The sequence below is a fragment of the Biomphalaria glabrata genome, chromosome 6, assembly GCF_947242115.1.
Source record: "Biomphalaria glabrata chromosome 6, xgBioGlab47.1, whole genome shotgun sequence".
Lineage (NCBI taxonomy): Eukaryota > Metazoa > Mollusca > Gastropoda > Planorbidae > Biomphalaria > Biomphalaria glabrata.
In genome coordinates, this window is record NC_074716.1 from 32980170 (window position 1) to 33007381 (window position 27212).

Sequence of the window (27212 nt, forward strand, 5' to 3'; positions counted from 1 at the left end):
ACATTAGAACTCTAGACCTATGGAAGCTTGCCTCCATCTGACTCAACATTAGAACTCTAGACCTATGGAAGCCTCCATCTGCCTGACTCAACATTAGAACTCTAGACCTATGGAAGCTTGCCTCCATCTGCCTGACTCAACATTAGAACTCTAGACCTATGGAAGCTTGCCTCCATCTGCCTGACTCAACATTAGAACACTAGACCTATGGAAGCTTGCCTCCATCTGCCTGACTCAACATTAGAACTCTAGACCCATGGAAGCTTACCTCCATCTGCCTGACTCAACATTAGAACTCTAGACCTATGGAAGCCTCCATCTGCCTGACTCAACATTAGAACTCTAGACCTATGGAAGCTTGCCTCCATCTGCCTGACTCAACATTAGAACACTAGACCTATGGAAGCCTCCATCTGCCTGACTCAACATTAGAACTCTAGACCTATGGAAGCTTCCATCTGCCTGACTCAACAAACGTCTGGCTCGTAGCAAGGACCCGTTTCTGTTTGCGCCGGCTCTGACAATAGAGTCAGGAGCCAACACAGTGTACAAACACTAAAGTCACGAGGAAGGAATTTAAAAAATGTGTGAAGCCAATGACAGATAATTGACTACCAATGACAGATAATTGACTACCAATGACAGATAATTGACTACCAATGACAGATACTTGACTACCAATGACAGTTCAGTAAGCGTAAGCCAATGTTATAATATGGTACGGTTAATGATACAGAATTAATTAGCTGTTATTTGATTCCTAAAGCAGCACCTTGCCATCCCCCCCCCCCCCCCTCCTGTGGAGTAGACACTCTTCGTTCTAATCCCTCGCTATTCCCTCGCCTCAATACAGCGGCTCATCTCGTTAAGACGGGAAGTGGGGAAAAAAGGCAAACCGGAAAGGGGGGGGGGGGGGGGGAGGATACATGTTCAATACCATCCTCGTTTGGCCTGAGCAGACGACATGCTCTGACACGACATTAATCAATGGAATCTAAACACTTTTTATTTAAAAATAACTCAAGGTCATTAATACCCAGCATGTGACAAGCGACGGAACACTTTGTATTGCTATAAATATACATGGAATAAATCAACGTATCATTCAGAAACAGAAAAGACCTACAGCTATACATACGAAGGAAACAACCTTTGAAACCATCCGATTAGTCTAGAACGGAATCTTAGAGACCTAGTATTTAGATATCACATCAACACGTGCACTACTGTACGTCACTAATCTTGACAACATCCTCTTCATAGGTTAGTGAAAACATAAACATTGAAAATATTGGACCGGAAGTGAAGCTCTCGATTACTTGAAAGTCCACTCGCACTTGAACTTATAGATACTATAGAACATCAAAAGTGTGGCGCTCTATAATTCACTCCACTCAATGGAACAACCAGGTCAACACTTACACACCAAAGAGACGAGGAGCCAAAACAAAATTGATTTAGTTTTTAATAGTCTTTCAAAATCCAGCTCAATATTCTCATTCCGTGTCGAAGTAAAGCACTTCCTGTAGAGTGAGAGAAACCAGAGTTACTTACTGCACTTACATACGTCCCTCGCTAGTTGGCTCGGACGGAGAAGTACTTAGAAGAAAACAAAAACAACCTCGTTTTGATCGGCCTGTATGTCTCAAATTGGCTGAAAGATTCGTTCACTAGTTCTGTTTCCTCTTACATCGAGCCACATGCAGGAGCAGCCCGAGTGGAAACACAAATTTAAAAAAATAAATCAACACGCAGGAAACTTCTGGCTTCGTCTCAATATTGGAGCTGAACTTACAAAATAAAGATGAAAGTGAAAAGGGGAGAAAATCCATTTATATAATTAAGTCTTTTTTTTTTTTCTTTAATTCATCAACTGAATGATGCATTAAAGAAACTTGACGATGCAAAATAAAAAGAATTGAATTTTTAAATCGATAATAATTTTTATAAATGTGATTTCATTATTCGATAAACATGTGTTAATCATCTTAATGTAAAAATATAATACCGCTATCTTAGCTATGTTTAAGTAAGAATATAATACTTTAGCTATGTTAATACCTATGTTGACGTAAACATCCTATACTATGTGGACCTCAATGGAAAAATAAAATAATATAGCTATGCTAATTATAGAAACCTAATACCATATCTATGTTAATGAAAAATATAAAACCATAACTATATTAATGTAAAAGATAGAATGACTAAGCTATGTTGATTTTAAAATATGAAAAAGACATTCACATATGTAAAAAAAATATTAAATCTTAGCTATGTAAATGTAAAAATATAATACCGATATCTTAACTATGTCGATGCAAAAAAAAATATCTTGTAGTGTGACTCTGGTACCCATTCCATGCTCTAATAGCATTAGGGAAGAAGGAGTATTTGTACAAATTTGTCCTAGCATATGGGACGAGGAGATTCAAAAGTAAAGTAGCAACTATACATAAAACACTGAACCATAATCTTCAAATACAAAAACAAAATTTAATAAAATACTCTGAAAGACACAAAGATAAAGGCACATTTCTCGTTCCATATGCTAGGACACATTTGTACAAATACTCCTTCTTTGCTAGTGCTATTATAGCATGGAATTCGTTGCTTCAGTTAGCCAGGAAAACCAGTGACTTAGTAGAATTTAGGTTATTGGTTAACATGCATGACTAAATGGATGACGCGTAGGACGTAGTCATCTTCTTTTTTTAACTAACGTCTGTATTATATAAGACTAGACATATGTTACCCGCGACCCGCGGGTCTTTATTTGCGCATTACTTTCGATATAGTCACTGAGAGTGTTTTGTAAACAATTACACGAAATAATAATGTAATAAGTAAAGCGAATGTGTCAATGTAAAAATAGTGTGAATGAAGCTATCAAATCAAAATAGCTAATAGGCTTAATTAAATCCATTTTTTTTTCAAATTAAAACATTTGCTTGAAGGCCTACATATATTTGATTAAAATTTGAGATGAATATACTAAATTTTGTATGTTCATGTGTATAAAGTATAAAGTAGATCTTGAGGTAGACGTTCATGTGTATAAAGTATAAAGTAGATCTTGAGGTAGACGTAGATCTAAATCTACACTAATCTAGAGTTCTGTGCTGCGCATGCGTGACCTTTTTTCATGAATGAATTTATATAGGCCTATCTCAACACGGCTACGCAGCTTTAGCGAACAGCGAACGAATGTATTAAAATGCTTTAGAAAAACAAATTTGAATGTTAATTTGATTAAAATATGAAATGAATGGACAATAATTAGTATGTTTATGTGTTAAAGCATAAAACTATCTTTGCGAAAAGAAGTTTTATCATCTTAGAGTTCAGTAAGAGTTTTAGACCTAGGCCTAGGAATAGACTCAGACGTGACAGAAGAGAGATGTGTTAATGTGTAACCATTTGGTAATGTCTAATGAAAGAATGTTCGCCAGGAAATCTGTAGATATCAGGAACTAATTTATGTAAAAAATGCTTTTGGATAATCTAGTGGATTGGATTTAGATGTATGTTAAACGTAGCTAATGATCCTTTCACGTTATTTCTGTTTCGCTACGAAAATAAAATTAGTTTTGAGAAAATGGGTTTACCCGAAGGAAGTCGATACATTCTTATCTATTAAAAACGAAAAGAGCGATAGCTTTGTTAAATGAATGGGATTATAAAGTGAACAATTAAACGAAATAATGTTTAGTACGCGATTCATGAATGAATATAGATCTAGGCCTATATCAACTCGGCTTCGCAGCTTTCGTAAACGAATGTAGCTTTAGAAAACCAAATTTGAATGTTTATTTGATCAAAATATGAAATGAATGGACTTTAATTAATATGTTTATGTGTTAAAGTATAAAACTATCTGTTCGAAGAGAAGTTTTATCATCTTAGAGTTGAATTAGAGTTTTAGATCTAGGGATGGGATTATAAAGTAAACAATTAAACGAATTAATATTTAGTACGCGATTCATTACGGTATTGTCTAATGAAAGAATGTTCGTCAGGAAATCTGTAATCACAGATATAAGGAACTAATTAATGTAAAAAATGCTTTTGAAACACAAAATTGAAGATTAATTTTATTATATAATGAAATCAATGGATCTTCTTTTGTATTTTCATGTGTCAAAGTAAAAAACTATCTGCGCAAAGTGTATTTCTTAAAATTAGATCTAGGTCTAAATCCTTTCTATCTTTTCTTATGTCAACATTGTAGACATGGCCTAGATCCATAAAATACTATAGCTGTAATAGAGTCGGACAACTTTATTTTTTTTGAGGGTCTTACATTTGTTTTAGGGCTACAATACATTCACTAAGGTCTAAGTTGGTACCCAAGGAACATTCCTGCCTAGTTTTATCAAGATTGGTCAAGCGGCTTTGATGTCTATAAGTAACATACATACATACATACCCCTCACATTCTACTTTATAATATAGATATGAAAATTAAAATTGTACAAAAGACTAAATAATTAATTACCATTTTCCCAATGACATTTTTTCATCCTGGTATCTATGAAATAAAAGGCTCGACTTCTGTCGGCGCTTCGATGACGTATTCCGTTGTTCCCCCCCCCCCCCCCCCCCAAATGCTGTACATCAGACTTATACTTCAGGTGGTCGCAGGAAAACCGGTGATGTTAAAAAACGCGAATTACTTTTTACCATTAATATATTTTAATATTTTTTGAAAACCCGTGGCATCGCCCTTCCGCTAAATTTGGACCCAAAATAAGGGTAAGGGACCACTGACTGTCGAGTGTGTACGTAGCACATCTTCAGACCCCGCCTCCGTCTTGTAACAAAGACCCCTTCCCACGCCCCATTACGTAACATCCAAATGTTCCCTAAAATATTTACTATGTAACTTATCTGGCAGATGAAAAGAGAACATTTAGAGACTAGTTTTTGAATATAGATTAAAAAGTGAGTGTCCCACGAGTCTAAATGAAGTCATTTTACTTGATGATGGTAGAAACAAAAACTGAAGACATACGATTTAAAAACAACAAGTTTTAAACACGCACACAAGAATGTTACTATTGTCAAAAAACACATTTTAAAATGTGAGCACAATGGCGTAACAAGGAGAGGGGGGGGGGCTGCCCACTTAAGTTCGCACGTTGATGGGAAAGGTGCAAAAAAAAAAAAAAAAAAGAGAAAAGAGAAGAGAGAAAGAGAAAGATTTTAAATAAAAAATAGAGAACAAAAACTATAAAAATGTTGCCTTCAAACTTTCTTTCACTAAACGAATCAAAAAGTTATACAAGAAAAGTTGCAAAAAACTAAAGGCCGTGATTAAAAAAAAAAAACTATTTAGGAAAAGTTCTTCTAAGAGTTCCGGGCGAGATCTTGACAAACATTGAGAAAGAGAATCAAGGCAAGATCGAAGTGTCTGGAGGTGATCTATTCGTTTTCCTATCCTCCCTTCACACACACACACACACACAGATCCTGGCACCTCTCGCCAAGTCTCGCCTCTTCATTTATCACGAAACAATTTGAAAGATTCCTTTAGAACAGATATACATCGAGGCATGAGCCGAGTGTCCCCGAAATGAAACTTTTATGTACACAGCGCCTCACCAAGATGGAGAAAGACGAGTGAAGAGAAAGAAAACAAAAACTCGTGTGTGGCTTCTCTTGAAGATGGCAAGAAGGAAATAGATCCTTGGCTCCTGAGTCTCTACAATGCACTCGAGGGCAGAGAGAAAAGTTGATTGCCCACAATGACATTTGTCACAGACAAAACTAAATCCTAGGCAGTGATCCCTTATGTATACAAACACACACACACTAATCCTTATCATACTGCAAACACATCACCAAACTACAAATACACCACCGTTATACACAAACATCACCATACTACACACACACACACCAGCACCATACTACATACACACATTACCACCATACTACACACACATCACCATACTACATACACACACCACCATCATACTACACACATCACCATACTACACACATCACCATACTACATACACACATTACCACCATACTACACACATCACTATACTACATACACACACACCACCATCATACTACACACGCCACCATACTACACACACACCACCACCACTCTAAACACACATCCCCATACTTCACACACAAACACACCACCCTCTTACTCTACTTACACATGTTAAAGTCTACTTTTATTATAAATCACTTTTCAAATGCACAAGGAAACAATGTAAAGAACAAAACTAGAACAAAACACAATAAAAACTATATATATTTTAGTAATTAAAGTATGGAGTGAAAGATTTAAAAAAAAAAAAAAACTCGTTTCCACAGAAAGTCTCCTGCTCTTGACATTAGATATCTGACTCGTATCATTGAACGACCAGCAGCTTTGTTTCAAGCGGACAGACAGACATGTGAGCAGTTCAAGAACTGAAAGGATAGAACTCTCTGTCAAGTGGTCGACCCAAAGTCAATAACAATTTCGCTTTGGTCTTATCTTTTTTAAAACTCCTTTCAATGTGGAAGAGGGGAAGGGGAAGGAGGAAGAAAGGGGGGGGGGGTGAAAGAGAGATTGAAGGCATGACAGAGAGGATCAGACTAGGAGGCGGACATGCTGAAGACGCCAAGCTCATTTGCACCATAGTTAATAGTTTTGTTGTTGTTGTTTTTTGTACTAGCACTTCGAACAATGAACGAGAAACTAAAACGGAAGTAACTAAATCAGAAAACAGCGCATGACGGAAGACAAACGCTAATAAGACCCCGATCATAGACATATATATATACCCCCAATTTAAACATCCGGAACTATATATTTATGTTTAGACCGAGTTTCAAAACTTATTTGATATACTTTTCCTTTTAATAAACTCGACCCCAGCAATACAAACTTTTTTTTAAGCATGTCATTTGGCACATGCATGAGAAACCTTTTACAACAAGAATAAAATATAACACTACTAGTGACTACTAATACCTCTACATTGATAAGACTGCTATTTACTTTATTAAATGCATTGTCGTTACGGCCTCCCACTTAACGAATTGTGAAACTTAACACCACAAACGTTTGTTTACGAAAAAGTTAATGACAAAGTTTGGTTTACGAATCAGTTAATGACAAACTTTGGTTTACAAATCAGTTAATGACAAACTTTGGTTTACAAATCAGTTAATGACAAACTTTGGTTTACAAATCAGTTAATGACAAACTTTGGTTTACGAATCAGTTAATGACAAACTTTGGTTTACAAATAAGAATGACATTGGTTTACGAATAAGTATTTATGAGGCTAAGAAGTTTCTTTTAAAAAATTAAACTAAAGATGGCCCAGCTCAAATAAGATCTCAAAACAATTTCCTGTTCATAATTTTAACCCTGAATCAGCCCTTGGTCTTGTCAAATATAACGTTTATGGTGATAGGAATCAGCGTTTTTCAAGCTGTAACCTTTAGGAATGAGAAAAGTACAGACAATGGAGATGAGGAGGCCGTCTTTTTTTACTATTCACTTTGACAATCTGTCTGTCTGGTAAAAAGTTTGTACACGTTATTAACCCATTCTCAGATCAAGTTTAAACTTTAAAACAATTACATAATCAATAAAAACAAGGTTACAAAGACAGTTTGTGTGGAAACACAAACACAAAATCGGACCCCGAAGTTGTTCACCCAGGCAGGTTTTAAATATTTTCAGAAATAATATATGAAATTCTATCAAAGGCAAACAATAGAGAAGAATGGAGAAAGAAGGTTGACAGATCTTGTGTGGTGCCCCAACAGTCCAAGAGATAGGTGAAATTGAAGAAGTTCGATGTGAACCTGGCCTAACTAATGTCATGTAATGAATCTCTAATTGATCTTATTGTTTTGTAAAGGGTCAATCTCTTATACAAAGCGTAAAGAAAGAAAAAAAAAGACATTTCCGAAAAAACAAAATCTCCTATTCCTTTAGTTCAGTGTTCCACGACTACCATGTCATGCTACACTACAATTGACGCGGAAATATGAAAAACTACATACTAATTATAGTTTTAAATTCTGTTCCACTTAAATGCATGACCTTAAAAACCATACTAAATAGATTTTTTTTTCTCTTTAAAATATAGTAAATGTAGTGTGACAGAACGGACAGACATTTCACACAAAACTAAATAGCGTCTTTTGCCGTCTTGAGGAACGCTAAAAATGAACTACTTTTTAGATGTATAGTCGAAAGTGCGGAGTTTGTTTTTGTTTTTTAGTTTGTTTTTTTTTACACACAAAAAAAAACAGATTGTTATATTTTGTTTGTTTTTTAAATACCTATACATCCATATATGAGTTTTAATTTAGGAAAAACAATATTTTGTTCTGGCCAATGTTTAATAAATGTTAATGAAGTGACATCGTTTCAAATCATAGTTTGGACCTTTCTTAATGTTTCTGCAACAAGATTAATTTATTATTTAGAAGATATTTCAATAAGTCTTCGCCAATGCGAGAGTCTGCCCGACATTCTAATGCCATAAGAGTCCGTTTTCTCTCTAGTAACGTACTATAGTTTTGTGCAAACAAAACTGGCCCAATACTAGAGATCTTGCTGAACACTAGGGTGACGATCAAGACCATGACAAACGTACATGTTTGTCCGCATCCAATCTTTACACTTCAGTCAGTCCGCAGCTCCACCTCTTGCTACGTTATCTACGCTCGTCGTTCTAAGAAACGAGAACTAATGAATAATAAAGTAGACACTTGTATGGCGCACAGAACCAACTAGTAAAGTAGACACTTGCATGGCGCTCAGAACCAACTAGTAAAGTAGACACTTGTATGGCGCTCAGAACCAACTAGTAAAGTAGACACTTGAATGGCGCACAGAACCAACTAGTAAAGTAGACACTTGCATGGCGCACAGAACCAACTAGTAAAGTAGACACTTGCATGGCGCTCAGAACCAACTAGTAAAGTAGACACTTGCATGGCGCTCAGAACCAACTAGTAAAGTACACACTTGCATGGCGCTCAGAACCAACTAGTAAAGTACACACTTGCATGGCGCACAGAACCAACTAGTAAAGTAGACACTTGCATGGCGCTCAGAACCAACTAGTAAAGTACACACTTGCATGGCGCTCAGAACCAACTAGTAAAGTACACACTTGCATGGCGCTCAGAACCAACTAGTAAAGTACACACTTGCATGGCGCACAAAACCAACTAGTAAAGTAGACACTTGCATGGCGCTCAGAACCAACTAGTAAAGTAGACACTTGCATGGCGCACAGAACCAACTAGTAAAGTAGACACTTGCCTGGCGCTCAGAACCAACTAGTAAAGTAGACACTTGTATGGCGCTCAGAACCAACTAGTAAAGTAGACACTTGCATGGCGCTCAGAACCAACTAGTAAAGTAGACACTTGCATGGCGCTCAGAACCAACTAGTAAAGTAGACACTTGTATGGCGCTCAGAACCAACTAGTAAAGTAGACACTTGCATGGCGCTCAGAACCAACTAGTAAAGTAGACACTTGCATGGCGCTCAGAACCAACTAGTAAAGTAGACACTTGCATGGCGCTCAGAACCAACTAGTAAAGTAGACACTTGTATGGCGCTCAGAACCAACTAGTAAAGTACACACTTGCATGGCGCTCAGAACGCTGTGGTCATAAGTACACACTGAGCTAAATAGCTGACACATGGTTCAAAGTGTTTGGAAAACTGATTTGTAGTATTCACATACGGCGACATACGCTATTCCATATCTTGTTCTCAATGGCGCATAGATACACATGAAGTAGACTTTTGTTTTAGTTCTTCTAGTAACAGACTGGCGTTCACACATTCAGCGTCATTTATTTTCCTCCAATAATTCAACAAGTTCATGGAAAATGAAACAACTGATTCAAATCAGGAATCTTAATGTAGAATGATGGAAATAATTCATTGCAATTGACGTCATTGAAAGTGACGAAATACGCACAAAAAATAGCCGCCATTTTTGTTCGCTTTTCAAAAAAGAAGATTATTCTAGCTGAAGTTTTTTTCAAACATTATTTACAAACAAAATTATTTTTGAAAATTAAATGTTTTATTTGTTATCATAAATGATATAAATCGAATTTAATTGTATATTTAAATGTTATTTTTACTAATATTTTCTTTGACAATGATCTACTTGACATTGGTAAAACATCTCTGGCCTAGATTTCAAAGAGAAAAAAAAAAAGGTTTTGTTAGAATAAAACTTGTCAACTAATCGGTTCGTCAGCTGCTCGAAATCCTTCAGAAAAGTAGCCAAGGTGGCAGACTTACTCGAACTAGAAGACGGTGGCAGACTTACTCGAACTAGAAGACGGTGGCAGACTTACTCGAACTAGAAGACGGTGGCAGACTAACATACGCATTAAATCCAAATATTGAATGGCTCATTAGAACGGCAAAGGACGATTTTATTCAAATCTCTTCTAATTGTGCAATTTGGGCGGGGAAAAAATAGCATGGTGCAAAACACGCCAAACATTAATTAGCGAATGATTTGATAATTATTTCTGAGATGAAGCGAGAACACTCTGTATCGGCCAGAGGGAAACTTTGTCTAGTAGATATACACTATAAACCAAAACGTGTCATTAGGATATAGACTTTCTAGTTATGTTAATAAGAATTGATCTATTGAACTCTTTTTTTTTATGTTAATGATAATAATCTAGGAATAATTGTGTTGACTAATTAACTTTTATATCAATGAAAATGCCCTAAAGAACTAATATTGAATCTTTATAATGACTATTTACGTTTTTATTTAATCATAATGATAACCTCTTTCAATGTATCTCTTTATTTAAGTAACTGGGTCCACGAAATAGTTCGAAACTCTTCCTTCTCTCACTCATACACATACACACTTATGGGAATGAACAAATAAAGTGATGAACAACTATTTTAATCACTTGTCAGTCGCTCTGTGTTTGCCCGTGTCTTTCCAAAGAGTCGCTCCTTCAAAAGTCAAAGTTTTAACGAACAATTGATGGATACTCTGAATGTAAGCACTGCCGCAATCAAAGTTCAACCATCGTCTCCTGTACCGTACTTGGTGCTGGTCACTTTCTTGACCTTCAATCTGCTGGTCTGCGCAGAGGTCATCGGGCTTTTCGGCATCGCGGCGAACATTCTGAACATCGAGAACTTCAGAAGGCAGGGTTTCCATGACAACGCCAACATCACACTGACAGCTCTGGTGATCAGCGACATCGGGGCACTGGTTAGCCAGCAAGCCTGCAACATGATTATCAACCCGTGGATCCAGGAGTACGAGACGTTCATGGTCAAATCCCAGCTGTTCATCCCGGCCAACTACGTCCACGAGTACTTTATACGTGTCAGCGGCGTCATTACCTCCTTTGCTGCTTTTGAGAGGTGCCTTTGCGTGGTGCTCCCTTTGAAGGTAAAAGGCATCGTAACAAAACGGGTGGCGCTGTGCGTGAATCTGATGATTTTCGTTGTCCTCACCCTCTACCTGTTCCCACCCTTCGACGTGTTCTACACAGAGCCCAGGTACCTGCCCAATCTGAACAAATACATTTTGGCGATGGTCATCAAGGGCAACAGGAACAGCTACTTTAACGTCTACTACTTTATCGCCGACATGTTCCTTCCCTACGCCACGTTCCTTGCACTCATCGGCTTCAACGTGATCATCATTGCGAAGCTCAAGTCCAAGTCCAAGTGGAGGCTGTCCACTTCCGGCAAGCAGGTGTCCACTACCAGGCTATCGTACAAGGAGAGGAGGGCGGTGTTCATGCTGGTCAACATCTCCGTCATTTTCATCGTCTGCTTGATCCCGCACTCGGGGCTGAGCACCGCGCTGGGCATCGTGAGAAGTCTCTCGGTGGACGGCTCCAACTTTAACATCTACAAGCTGTGCTACTCGTTCACCATGCTACTGGAGACTCTCAACTGTAGCGTGAGTATATATGTCTACTACAGGATGAGCTCCAAGTACAGAACTACATTTCACGAGATTATCTCCCCTTGCAAAAGGCTTGGATTGAAATAGATTGGTTACCAGACATTTTCAGTGAAATAATTCTGTTCTTTTTTTCTTTACTCGATCTAGACTCTATATTGTTTTTTGTTTTTTTAACTCTCCAAGATGGATGTAACTGTACAGCTCTGCATAACTACGTGCCACTGGTGCGTTCATTATGCTCTATGCATTTTTAAACAGCATCAGAAAGCCCTAACAATAATGCACAGGCAGGAGAAAGGATCAATGTATTTTTTTATTCATTTAAAGTGCATACGTGAGGGTGGGGCGGCCGGCACACACGTCAAGTGACTAAATATTCAAAGTTTTAGCCGGCCAAATGTCACCCAGAACGATCACCTTTTAACTGATGTGAGCACTGGCCTCCAGAACAAGCTTTGATTGATACGTCTGAGATACATCTACATACATCTTCTAAGACATGCATTTTAAGAGAAGCGGGTCAGCTGAATTGTGGGAGTGTGGAAGACGGCATACAACAGATCATCGGTTAGAAGCCCCCTCCCCTCTTTTTGGTTTGGGCCAAGGTTTGGGCCAGGGGCGGACTGGATGTCAAAATCGGCCCAGGTATTTCTATACAGTACGGCCCATAAATTGTATATCATATGATGGGCCTCTAATTATAGGCCTATCTGTTCTCAAAATCATTATGTTATTTTTTTATAATGTATCGATAACTGTATGCATGATTTATAGGAAATATAGGCCTTTTGTTGCTTTCTAATGGCTATGTTTGTAGGCGCTAAAAAGATGAAGCCTACTAAAAGCACTGTCTACGGATGTAGGCTTTTACATTATTTTTCAAAATGTGTTAGATTCATTTAGTATTACACTGTAGTCTGTAAAAGATGTTTTTAACCTGACGCTCATATATAGCCCCTTATATATTAGACTATAATAAAACCTTTAAGAATTTAATGCGTGCCATAGTGGCATTCATGAGGCCCTTTAGGTGGCCCTACCGGCCCATTTGAGTACCGTCCCACCGGGCATTTGCCTAAATGCCCATATAGTCAGTCCGACCCTGGGTGGTCGCCACTGCATGAAAAAAATACATGCTTCAAGGAGCCGAGATGTTTAGGGAGTATTTTTCTTTTAATTCACTCTGGCAAAGTGGTTAGTCAGTGTGTTGACTTGAGGCTTGAGCTCTCCAGTTGGTTCATGTGGTTCAACTATATATATATATTGAAAGAGCCATCATGGTAATATTCACACAGATGCTTATGCCACCACCGCCCCCTTTCACGCCCGGTCCAGATAAGTGATAGCACACTAACATAGCAAGAAAGCTCAGAGCTGCTGTTCAAAACATGAACTTGAGCTAAACAAAAACAATCGGTAAAATTATTTCTAATCGCACAGGGTTATTCTTGTTAGTCTAGCTTCCAGATCTATTACAAATGTTATTACACGACTGATCCCATACAACTGCGCATACTATAAGCTTTGTTTCAAAGAAAAAGTCTTGTTCCAATATTGTTCTGGTTTATTCGTACGATGTGAACCTGTCATTAAAAGTTATTTTGAAACCTATGAATGAAATGTACTCATAGCAGACTGTTGCTTGTTTACATTCTAAACTCCTCAGACGTTCATCTACAGACACACACACACACACACCGGATGTTATGTCACGTGGGGACGTGAACCCAAACATTCATGTGACGAAACACGTGCAGCATGTTGACAAGTGTGTGTTTAGCACATCCAATCAGACCAGCGCCTTCTGCTTAAGCATTCTCTCAAAGATGTGCTAAACAGTGACACACAAGCCTGTGTGTGCTCAACGAACACACCGGAACTAACACACCCACCGCCATGGGAGATATGGAACACGACAACAACACAATCAATAAACGCATTCAGCCGTAAGGCGTTATCCACTGAGATCATGATGGTTCTATTTGAGTTGAGGGGAAGGGGGGGGGGGGTTATGGGATACTGGTCAAGATCCATGACACACACACACACAAGGGGCGAGCATTACGGTCGGACATAATGTCCTTTAGAAACATTAAAGTGTTTAGAACATTGAGAAAATGTGCAACACTTAGATCCAGACATGATGCAATCAATGATGCAAGCACATGCAACGCCATCATTTTAAACGTTCTATCAGAGGGGCGCCGAAACGCCGCGTGCTCTCCAGCACTTTTCATTAACGTTTTAATACATGACCTTGACCTTGCTACTAGGATCGCAGAACAAAATTCCCAACAAATAATGAGAACAGACATCAGTCCGGAGCGCTGGCTCTGGGTGAAGATTGGAATTTTAGGATTTCAGTGCTGGAGATGCAGAATACGTGCTACATATTTCAAGTCAAATTTTGAGGACACTCTCTGACTGCCACAGTTGTCTACTAACAGCACCATGAGCAAATAAAATAGAAAGTATCATTTCTGATTTAGAGCGATGTTAGACTTGGTTAATGCCTTGTGTATTTAGAATACACTATGTAGTGTATGTTAATGGAATGGTATTAGGGTATGATTTCTGAAGCAGGTCATTAAGCAGCTACAAATATTTGCAAACCTCCAAGAAACAGTCAATAACATCTATATCAACCTCTCTATCAACATCTAAGTCCACATCAACATCTACATCGACAATAACATCCAACATCTACATCGACAATAACATCCAACATCTACATCGACATTTACATCCAACATCTACATCAACATTTACATTCAACATCTACATCAACATTTACATCCAACATCTACATCGACATTTACATCCAACATCTACATCGACATTTACATCAAACATCTACATCGACATTTACATCAAACATCTACATCGACATTTACATCCAACATCTACATCAACATTTACATCCAACATCTACATCAACATTTACGTCCAACATCTACATCAACATTTACGTCCAACTTCCACATCGACATCATCATTTACATGCAATGTTGGTCACAGAGCGAATCACAACCCATGGAAAAGTGTCACGATGATGGCCACAAATGTTTCTAGCAGACTTAAAAAAACTTCCAGGTGGAAGTTCAACAGGTGTTGTTTTGTCACTCACATTACTACTGTCACAACGTTAAGTTCTGTCACAATGTTAAGTTCTGTCGCAACGTTAAGTTCTGTCGCAACGTTAAGTTCTGTCACAACGTTAAGTTCTGTCACAACGTTAAGTTCGTCAAAGTGTCCTGGAGGGTGTGCGTGGGGGTGGGTTGAGTTGTCCAAATCAATGATAGCTCAAACATACGTTTTGTATTTAGCATTTATTAATGTACAAATGTATCTTACCTTAAGTGACCACCGTCCAGGTGTGACTGTAAGCTACTGCAGCGGTCCATGCAATTGCTGGACATCGTTGGTGGCTAGGATAGAAAGAAATCAATGCCAAAACATGAGAAAGTTAAAATACCGGATTCTACACACAAAATAACTTTGTTCATTGATATATCACTTGGTCGAAACAATCTTTCAAGATACATTTAAAGACAGTGAGCAGTGTCTGCCTGGTAAAAAGTTTGTGCATGTTATTTCTCTCACACCCAATCTCGGGCCAAGCTGAAATTTTGCAGAATTATTTCTTTTACCTGACAACACGAGAATCAATTTAAAAAATTTGCCAATTAGTTGATTAATTATTGGTAATAAATTATTTTGTTTGGTATCTCAAACAAGAGAAAGAATTTGTACTTGACTGAAGTGGTGGTATAAGCTGAATTAGTCCCCTTTATACATCTTAGTGAACACAACATGAAAAATAGGACGATACTATAGAAACAATAGATAACTTTACAATCTTTCCTGTTCATAAGCTTTCAACTAGCAGAGTGGTTACCGTGTTGGCTTGAGAAGCTTGAGTGAAGAGTTCGAATTCAGGTCGTATCTCCTTTTTTTTATACATGTTTTTTTTTTAATTGTTGGTCTAAATCTATTACAAATTTAATTACACGACTGATCCAAACTAATTGATACAAATATGCTTAATAGAATTTTTTTTTCTTTTTTTTTTAAAGAAACGCTTTTTTATATTTTTTTTTAATTATCTACGCCATATAATAATTATACAAAGAAATACGTGTTCAATTTTTTTACTAGACAGACAGACAGAAAGACAGACAAAGTGAGTGATTTGATATAAGGTTTGTAATGAAAAGTAAAATGTGGAAGACTTTGTTAAGATCGCGACCAAATGAAAAGTTACAAAAACGTTTTATACGATTCCTGTGTGTTACATGAGTTCAATAGAGGGAATGGTAATAATATTATACCGTAACATTTAAGTAACAATACAGAGTCACGTATAGACTTGCATTGGTTGGAACAAGAGGACGAAACAATGTGAATATGTTTAGAAACAACTCTTGTTCTTTTTGGTTTTTTTTTTTTTATGTCCATTATCTAAAATTCAAATTTAAAAAAGAAAAAATTGAAAAAAAACTATAATTCAACGTGAACATCTCGCGAGACTTGTGGATTAGACATCTCGCGAGAGTTGGAGTGACAGTTCCAATCGCTGTTTCACTCTTAGTGCTAGCTGTACGAGTTTTATTTTTACTTTGGAGACAGTTGCTTCAGACATTGACAAGATTTGTAGTTTTATTTGTCTAGTTCCTAGACTTTAGTACATGCACATTTATTTTCGTCTTCCATTTAAACTCATTAAATATGGATCGAATATTTGAATAATACTGCACTAGATGGAATTGGTCGTTTAAAAATTCAGTTCTCTGAAAAATCTGGTACAAAAGATAAAAATGTATTGAAAAGTTTTTATTTTGGAATCTGAAATTTACCAGGAGCCAAATAAGAAGGAAGTTAAAATGTTTTATAGAAACTAATCAATAGCAACTATAACAAAAGGACAATTATGTACTGTGAGAAGATTCAAGCACAATTATGTACTGTGAGAAAGTACAAGGACAATTATGTACTGTGAGAAGATTCAAGCACAATTATGTACTGTGAGAAAGTACAAGGACAATTATGTACTGTGAGAAGATTCAAGCACAATTATGTACTGTGAGAAAGTACAAGGGCAATTATCTACTGTGAGAAGATTCAAGCACAATTATGTACTGTGAGAAAGTACAAGGGCAATTATGTACTATGAGAAAGTACAAGGACAATTATGTACTGTTAGAAAGTACAAGGACAATTATGTACTGTGAGAAGATTCAAGCACAATTATGTACTGTGAGAAAGTACAAGGACAATTATGTACTGTGAGAAGATTCAAGCACAATTATGTACTGTGAGAAAGTACAAGGACAATTATGTACTGTGAGAAAGTACAAGGACAATTATGTACTGTGAGAAAGTACAAGGGCATTTATGTACTGTGAGAAGATTCAAGCACAATTATGTACTGTGAGAAAGTACAAGGGCAATTATGTACTATGAGAAAGTACAAGGACAATTATGTACTGTGAGAAAGTACAAGGAGAATTATGTACTGTGAGAAAGTACAAAGGCAATTATGTACTGTGAGAAAGTACAAGGACAATTATCTACTGTGAGAAAGTACAAGGAGAATTATGTACTGTGAGAAAGTACAAGGACAATTATGTACTGTTAGAAGAATCAAGCACAATTATGTACTGTGAGAAAGTACAAGGGCAATTATGTACTGTGAGAAAGTACAAGGAGAATTATGTACTGTGAGAAAGTACAAGGAGAATTATGTACTGTGAGAAAGTACAAGGACAATTATGTGTACAATCAAGTATAGTGAGTAGTTTAAAGGACGATTATAGAAAAAAACTCGTTTTGTAAAAGACAAACGTATTTAATAGATGTCTAGATTAGAGAAATAAAATATTTTAAAGGCATATAAAAAGAATTTTAGTTTTTATGGAGAATAACATGTTAATGTATTTATTTAAAGCAAAAACTAGTGCATTGAACACAGAGGGGCGAGGTGGTTAAGTGGTTAAGCACTTGGCTTCCGAATCTGGGGTCCTGGGCTCGAATCTCGGGGAAGGTTGGGATTTATAGAGCGCCCTTGAGACCACCCAACTCTAGTTAGGGAAGGTGGGAAGTGTGGTTGAGAGGCTTGGCTTGCCTACCTAAGAAGAGGGCTTGAGGTTCGATACCCGACTCGAACAGAATTGTGTTTACTGAGCGCCTAAAGGCAGCACGGAAAACCTTCTCTCAAATACCCCCCCCCCCCAATGGTCCACAAATGAGACTGGACCATAGCGCTCTGAACATGATATAAGCATGAAAGTAGCGCTATATAAAAGCTATAATTATTAAAGTAATGGCGATTGGTCGTTGTGTTGGCCAAATGACACCGAGCTCGTTAACCATTGGCCAAAGAAAGAGGTGACCTTAACATCTTCTGCCATATTGAAAGGAAACTTTTTTACAATCTGATTTATGTGATGCTTTAGTTAATAGAGTAAATTAATTTAAATATATAGAATTGGGTAAGTGAGTTAGCGACCGTAGAAATAGAGACGTGACCGCACAGACTAATGACGTTGTAGAATAGGAGTGCACACAAACTAGTAGAGTAGGTCTTTGGGCTTGGAACAAAAAACATCGGAAACTGACCGCTTGTAAAGACGAATGTTGTGACAAGAGACGACCATCTCACTGTGTAGTTAAATATTGTTAGAATTATTTCACCAGTTTTACTAAGTAGATTGGTCCCTTTATTTATGTGTAGTGAATGTATCTATAATACGGCAGTAGCTATTAATAAATCAAAGTCAATAACCGTGTTTGTATCAAACCTCAAACAGAGCATAGAACAGATAAACACATTCATTAAAAATTCTTATAATATTGAAATGGATTACGTCACAGTATCGGAACTTGAGCACCCACACGTTTAAAGCAAACAACAGTGCCGGCCTTAGGCATAGGCAGTGCTTTTTTAGTGACAGTACTTACCGGCACCTTTTTCAATGTGAGGAAAAATTATTACTTTTCTTGTATTTTAACATTTATTATTAATTTATTAGTAGTTAAAAGTTAGGCAATCCATCATTGAGTACCTGCACCTATTGTTGTTGTTTTTTTAAACACTAGGCATAGGTAAACTAGGCAGCCGCCTAGGGCCTGAGATTGATGGGCACTCCGATTGGAGAAATACCTTTCTTGTGCCTGATGATATTGTTGTAGTATACTGGGTTTTTTTTTTATTGTAGAAATTGTATATTTCATTTAGTGCCACCAAATTCACTTCGTCTATGGCCTCCAAGTATGTAAGGCTGGCCCTGCACATTTCATTTATTGGAATCATTTTCGTGTTGAACCCAGTGTGACACTAGAATCTAGAGTTGAAACATTTTAAAGACTTATTTCTGGGAACGAGGTTCGCTTAAACATAATTTATTAAAAGTTTACTGATTAAATATAAACTCACCGGAGGGCATGACGGCAGAGGGGGTGGCTGGCTCCTCGGGCTTCCTGGATATGGGTATATGTGTTGGTAATACTGAGGCGGGTAACCGTAGTGAATGGATTGGGGGCCGCCGTATACGCCCCTGGCTGGGCTCCTGCACAAAGACTGTTGCTGAAAAAAAGATGCACATATTTTTTAAAATACAAATATCAAAACGTCTATAAGACAAAGAGTCCAACTTATTTTTTGTCATCTCGAAATGTTTGTGAAATTATTTTATTTCATTCTTTATCGATTGTTTGTACAGCTCATCAAGTCAGTTTAGAGTCTAAATAAACCTTAAAATCGTGTCCTACTCCAGGTTGAGCTAGCAGGACAGTAGTAAACAATTATTAAAAGTAATAAAATGAAAAAAAAAAAACAACACTCCGATACTTAAATTTAAATCAGATTTGTTTGATGTGTAATATAAATTTAAAAAAAAAAAAGCTGACTTATGCTTTCCATCGCAATTTTGATCTCAGCAGGTTATAACATAAGTTGATAGCTTGCCAAATTAATGTCAATTTCAAATCCAGTAAAATAAATATTCTTATACCTGAGCCAAGTCTCACGTGGATGCATTGGCCAAGTCACACATTTATCGTATTCTATCGAATGTCAAGGCGCAAGCGTCCGAATTTTTGGCGAGGCTTACATTCACGTCTTAAAACCAAAAACTTAAATTATCTGACGCGCAACAGACGCTTACAAGGAATGTAATATTTTCCCTGTGAAAACCGTTGACATGGTGATAACTCAGATCAGGTGAGAGTGGGATTTCCCCCCCCCCCCCCCCGCCCCCCCCCCCCCCCGGTCTCTGTCTTATACAGAGTTCCACAACACCAAATGTCTGTTTTCAACCAGCAACAGTCATAGACACTCAATTCACTAGTCCGGAGAAGGTTACATTGTGTATGACAAAAGACAGATGCTTGAACTAAACTGTGACATTCCAGCTCACTTTCCCCTAGGATATGCCTCCACGACCCTGGCTTCGCTTCACTTTCTGCGTAATATGCAATGGACTAGCTGCGGCTTAGATTACGAGCCCTTCAACCTGCCAGCCCCTGGTGCGCGACTCAAATTCGTGTGGCTATGTGTGCTGCGTGTGTGTGTCTAAGATTGGATAGAATACAGTCAGTGTAAGAATATCCCATAGAATACAGTCAGTGTAAGAATATCCCATAGAATACAGTCATCTTAAGAATATCCCATAGAATACAGTCATCTTAAGAATATCCCATAGAATACAGTCAGTGTAAGAATATCCCATAGAATACAGTCAGTGTAAGAATATCCCATAGAATACAGTCAGTGTAAGAATATCCCATAGAATACAGCCAGTGTAAGAATATCCCATAGAATACAGTCATCTTAAGAATATCCCATAGAATACAGTCAGTGTAAGAATATCCCATAGAATACAGTCATCTTAAGAATATCCCATAGAATACAGTCAGTGTAAGAATATCCCATAGAATACAGTCATCTTAAGAATATCCCATGGATAGAATACAGTCAGTGTAAGAATATCCCATAGATAGAATACAGTCAGTGTAAGAATATCCCATAGAATACAGTCAGTGTAAGAATATCCCATAGAATACAGTCATCTTAAGAATATCCCATAGAATACAGTCAATGTAAGAATATCCCATAGAATACAGTCAGTGTAAGAATATCCCATAGAATACAGTCATCTTAAGAATATCCCATGGATAGAATACAGTCAGTGTAAGAATATCCCATAGATAGAATACAGTCAGTGTAAGAATATCCCATAGATAGAATACAGTCAGTGTAAGAATATCCCATATATAGAATACAGTCAGTGTAAGAATATCCCATAGATAGAATACAGTCAGGGTAAGAATATCCCATAGATAGAATACAGTCAGTGTAAGAATATCCCACAAATAGAATACAGTCAGTGTAAGAATATTCCATGGATAGAATACAGTCAGTGTAAGAATATTCCATGGATAGAATACAGTCAGGGTAAGAATTTTCCATGGATAGAATACAGTCAGGGTAAGAATATTCCATGGATAGAATACAGTCAGTGTAAGAATATTCCATGGATAGAATACAGTCAGGGTAAGAATTTTCCATGGATAGAAAACAGTCAGGGTAAGAATATTCCATGGATAGAATACAGTCAGGGTAAGAATATTCCATGGATAGAATACAGTGTAACAATATCCCATGGATAGAATACAGTCAGGGTAAGAATATTCCATGGATAGAATACAGTGTAACAATATCCCATGGATAGAATACAGTCAGTGTAACAATATCCCATGGATAGAATACAGTCAGTGTAACAATATCCCATGGATAGAATACAGTCAGTGTAACAATATCCCATGGATAGAATACAGTCAGTGTAACAATATCCCATGGATAGAATACAGTCAGTGTAACAATATCCCATGGATAGAATACAGTCAGTGTAACAATATCCCATGGATAGAATACAGTCAGTGTAACAATATCCCATGGATAGAATACAGTCAGTGTAACAATATCCCATGGATAGAATACAGTCAGTGTAACAATATCCCATGGATAGAATACAGTCAGTGTAACAATATCCCATGGATAGAATAGTCAGTGTAACAATATCCCATGGATAGAATACAGACAGTGTAACAATATCCCACTCACCGAGCACAGGCTTTCATTATTCCTGGCTACAATCCACAGTTCTTCCAGTCTCTCTAAGACGTCAATGAAGTGAGTCTTCAACTCCTCCGCGAACCGTATAGCGAGGGCTGTCAGGCTGCTTCCGCACACAGATTGATCCTAGCAAAGGTAAAGAAAAAAAATACATAAATAAAATATTACTGATAAATAACCACTGAAACGTTTGTTCTTGATTTGGTCAAGTTTTTATAACAAAAAAAAATGACAGTGCAAGCAGCATTCAAGAAAATCGTGTTGGTAAGAAGAAATTATTCAAAGTCGTTGATGGTGTGATTTTTTTTTTCAAAATATTTCTTAACAAATTCGATTCTCACTATTTGCATAAGTTCCCAAAAGTTTTGTTTTTTTTTTGGTTCCTTGTATTCCTTTTCTACCACTATTGCTAGACAAAAAGACTCAATGGACAGTTTCACACAACAGATATAATGCTGTTCAAACACATCAAAGAAACCAAAAAACTATAAATAATGTTCAGATCAAAGACAATTTCGTTCTTGTAAAATACAAAATTAGAAAACAAACTACATTTAAATTTGCGCGCACAGAGAGAGAGAGAGAGAGAAAGAGAGAGAGAGAGAGAGAGAGAGAGAAAGTGAACAGCAGTGCAGTAAAAGGGGAGGGAGAGGTCTGCACCTTCTCTCTTTCACCAGGTGTGATTTTACCTTGTTTGTTTGAAAAGACAATAAAGATCTGATGGAGCGATAACAAGTCTCGCCTCAAAAAGATCTATTCACGGATTGCGACAGACGGAGAATGAAGCCCTTTTTAAAGCTTTAAATTTACCCCCCCCCCCCCAAAAGGGCACTAGTTCCTTATTACCATTAAACATCCACACTCGTTTAGTTTGGAACATGTTAGGGTGAGTTCCATTTTGTTTTTTAAATGTAACTTGAGGCTATGAGATTTTATGATTTTAAAATGGATAGCTTTCTGTAGTTGCTTTATTTAAAACCATTAGATGACCAAGTCAGGTCAAACACGCCCCACCTCACAAACATTTTTTCTTTTAACGCCACTGCCAAAACTGTTTGAATTTATTTCTTTGAAATTCAGACCAAAGTCACCAAATGGTTTTTCCTACTCATTAAAATTCAAAGTTAAAAGGTCATGTGATTAGTTGGGCGAAGTTGGCTACGAGTTATCTTTCGTGAACTCGTCCGACCTATCCTCAGGCCAATCTAATGACGTTAGCGATGCACACAACTAAAACAGGAAGAAAAGGGGAGACAAGAACAATCAAAAACGTTGGAGAGAGAAAACGTAGATTCAAACACATATTTACATTTTTCAGCATTTTAAAAAAAATTAATAGATTGTCCTGGGTTTGTGCTTAATTATTATGGATGACAAGCGAACAAGGTCCAGGGTCTGCCGCCTGCCAGGTTAAGTTTGGCACGCCACTGCGTATTGACTGAAGTATTATCTGGCTCCAGAGCAAACAGTGTGGAGTTGTTCGATGAGCGTGACATTATTTGTACCTCCAAGCGTTGATTGAAACATGGACGGGAGCAGCTACTGCTCGTACAGGGCACTGTTGATGCGAGGGCGTTTCGAAGAAAGGGAGAAAACGGGGGGGGGGTGTAAATGACGTGAAACCTCATAATATCAACGGAACTTGATGTAAGGTGAAACCAAGAATGTCAAAGAAAAAAACACACCTAACCGAAGTGGAAATAGGAAGCCAGAGCGAGGGCGAGTGTAATTTGGGAAAGAAACGCTAGAAAAGTCAATGCGAGCCTGAGTGTGGTGTGAATAGAACGAGAGCAGCTCGAGGGTTCAGACTCCAGAAAGTGAGAGTACAGAGTCAAGGAAACCAGGTTTAGTTGAAACCTAGAGCTCAAGAGTAGTCCTTCAACCTGCTTCCTCCCCTGTCCGAGTTCCTCGAAAGCCAGAGATAGGAGTTGAGTAAGGCGAAGCTTGAAAGTGTCACTCTTCTAAAGGAAAGGAAAGAAGATTTACAACCGTGAGTAAAACGAGGGCGTAAAGTGTACGTGGGGTTAGAATGAGAACAGATAAGGCTCCAGATTTATAGACACACACTGTTGTTGTTTTTTTATCCATCGGTAAATTAAAATGTCGACATCACGTGGTATCAAGAAAACATAACTATAATAAGCTTGTGGTTTTTATGTCATTTTTAAAGAAAGTAGCAAGCATTAAAATATTACAGACCCGTGCTGGAGGTATGCGAGAAACACGAGGGCAAGCGCTTAAGTCATCTGTATGCGCGCAATAGGCGTCCGGGTGTTTCTCCAAAGCTTATATTAACTCTATCAGGGTGCAATCTTTGTACACGTTATTTCTGCCACTTCCCGTTATAAGATCAAGTTGAAACTTTGCACAATTAGTCATTGGCGAGGACAACACAGGAATCAATTTTTTAAAAAAATGAGCCAATTAGTTAATCAATTTGTCGTAATTAATTAATTTTTATGTATATATAAATGTACTTAGCTTAGGGGAGACAAGCATTCGCTAAAAATGTTAAACTAACAGTTGTCTATAAAACTTTATATTATAAAAAGTAATTGAACAGCTTATTGGCTAGCATGTCGGCGTTTCATCGTGGAAGATCGAGACCTAAAGTTCGAAATCAGTCTCGAGCATCTTCAGAAGAAAACAAGCAAAATATTTTAAAAATTAAAAAGCTTATATTAGGGAAAGAAATGCACATTTACAGCCATATATCATTATTGTAGTATTTTTCCCTTGTTATATTTAAAAAAAATTACTTACTTACCACTAATTAATAGGTAAATTTTTTGATTGATTCGTCTCTTGTTTTCTACAATGAATAATTGTGCGAAGTTTCAATTTGATCCGAAATGAGAAATAGAAGAAATAACGTTTACAAAAAGAGTACCAGACAGACAGACAGACGGAGTGAGTTGATATAAGCTATGTAAAAATAGCTTTTGAAAAGACAGAACGGAAACCTTCTCGCAGATACCCCCCTCTCCCCAACCGGACCACAAAAGTGATTGGACCACAGCGCCTTGAGCATATACAAAAGTGATTGGACCACAGCGCCTTGAGCATATACAAAAGTGATTGGACCACAGCGCCTTGAGCATATACAAAACTGTTTGGACCACAGCGCCTTGAGAATATACAAAAGTGTTTGGACCACAGCGCCTTGAGCATATACAAAAGTGTTTGGACCACAGCGCCTTGAGCATATACAAAAGTGATTGGACCACAGCGCCTTGAGCATATACAAAACTGTTTGGACCACAGCGCCTTGAGCATATACAAAAGTGTTTGGACCACAGCGCCTTGAGCATATACAAAACTGTTTGGACCACATCGCCTTGAGCATATACAAAAGTGATTGGACCAAAGCGCCTTGAGCATATACAAAAGTGATTGGACCACAGCGCCTTGAGCATATACAAAACTGTTTGGACCACAGCGCCTTGAGCATATACAAAAGTGTTTGGACCACAGCGCCTTGAGCATATACAAAAGTGTTTGGACCACAGCGCCTTGAGCATATACAAAAGTGATTGGACCACAGCGCCTTGAGCATATACAAAACTGTTTGGACCACAGCGCCTTGAGCATATACAAAAGTGTTTGGACCACAGCGCCTTGAGCATATACAAAACTGTTTGGACCACATCGCCTTGAGCATATACAAAAGTGATTGGACCAAAGCGCCTTGAGCATATACAAAAGTGATTGGACCACAGCGCCTTGAGCATATACAAAAGTGATTGGACCACAGCGCCTTGAGCATATACAAAAGTGATTGGACCACAGCGACTTGAGCATGCGAAAAGAATGAAGGTTGCGCTAAACATTTAAAAAATTATTTTTACTTGTTTTTTTAAGCACTAGCCAAGAAAAACTGTCTACTGTTAACAACATTCATTATCAAAATTTGGTGGGAACTCATCCTGACAAGATGTATCTAATATATTTTTTCAAATCTCAATAGTTAATTGGAGAGATAATGTTATGTAAGTCATACAACGAAATGTTTCCTTCTCGTGAGAAACACATTCCACCCATCCCCAACACACACACACACAATCCCTTTCCTAATGCTTATGTGAGATTTCTCCAGAAATGGAATACGAAACGAAGCTGAATCCTTGACCGAGGATTGTACGTGTTACGGCCAGAGTGACTTTTATTGGTTGTGACACTAATGACAAGAGGCTGAGTGTGGGGTTTTTTTTTCCCCGAGAGGGAAGGGTGCAGTAAGAGAAAAATGGGAGAAAGTGGGTGCAAGAGAACAGGAGGCGGCAAGAGAGGTGTGATGTTGAACCGTATGACAGAACACCAGGAATAAACTTAGCTTAACGTTATTGGCTTCCATTAAGACAGTCAAATGGATGATAAGGTACAAGGGCTGAGGGATATTTGGTTTGGACAAGTGGATTGGGGACAAAGAGAATGCCAGAAGCCTGTTTTATTTAGAGCGCAATTTAGCAGTGACAATTAAACACCCAATAAATATCTAGACTGGGTGAAAGTATTTATTTCAGGTAAGCCTATTTAACCAAGAAAAAATATCTAATGTAAAATGTACGCGAAGGTATTTTCAGATTAAATAGTGAAGTGATTGTGAGAAAATAAAAGTGAAGAAATTTGTGGGAAAAAACATAGTCACCTAATTGACTAATGGCGCTTTGAATTGTTAAAAAAAAATCATTAACACCTAACCTTTCGTTAGATCCAATGAGTGCATCTACCGACATAGCAGAACCTGTTCAAGATATGTTTCATTGTTTTATATAACTTATAAGAGAATTCAGACGCACATTTCTCTCTCTCTCTCTCTCTCTCTCCCTCTTGATCTTCTTGTTCGCGCTCTTCTCTCTTTTCCTAGTTTCTAGTCTCCTATACCATCACTGGCTAGTCTCTTTTTCTCCGTGTTCCACACTGGCTACTCTTCACTCTCTCTCTCTCTCTTCTATATTATCTCTCCTCTTTCATAAAGAGTAAAACTGACCAGGTGGACAACAAAACTACATTTCAATCATGATCTTTCTCTTGTCTTCAGTAAACCGGCCATCCTTGGGCTAGTCATTCTATTCCGGGGTAGAGGCAAAACATCGTACATCTGGCACAGTAGGCAATG

At 37.7% G+C, this 27212-nt stretch overlaps 1 protein-coding gene across 5 annotated transcripts in view; it reads right to left on the reverse strand.

The window, feature by feature from the left end:
- The window catches only part of LOC106057893 (uncharacterized), a 144748-nt gene that overhangs the window by 42447 nt on the left and 75089 nt on the right, over nucleotides 1-27212 (reverse strand). For 4 of the 5 annotated variants that reach the window (XR_008778342.1, XM_056031795.1, XM_056031796.1 and 1 more), the window contains exons 2-4: nucleotides 22085-22222; nucleotides 19397-19546; nucleotides 15316-15389 (exon numbers count right to left, since the gene is read on the reverse strand). Coding sequence is in view for 4 of the 5 variants with exons in the window: in XM_056031795.1 (XP_055887770.1) it covers nucleotides 15316-15389; nucleotides 19397-19546; nucleotides 22085-22222 (362 nt within the window). In the remaining variant the exon portion in view is untranslated. The remainder of the gene's footprint in view (nucleotides 1-15315; nucleotides 15390-19396; nucleotides 19547-22084; nucleotides 22223-27212) is intronic. The other variant, XM_056031794.1, reaches the window with a different exon arrangement.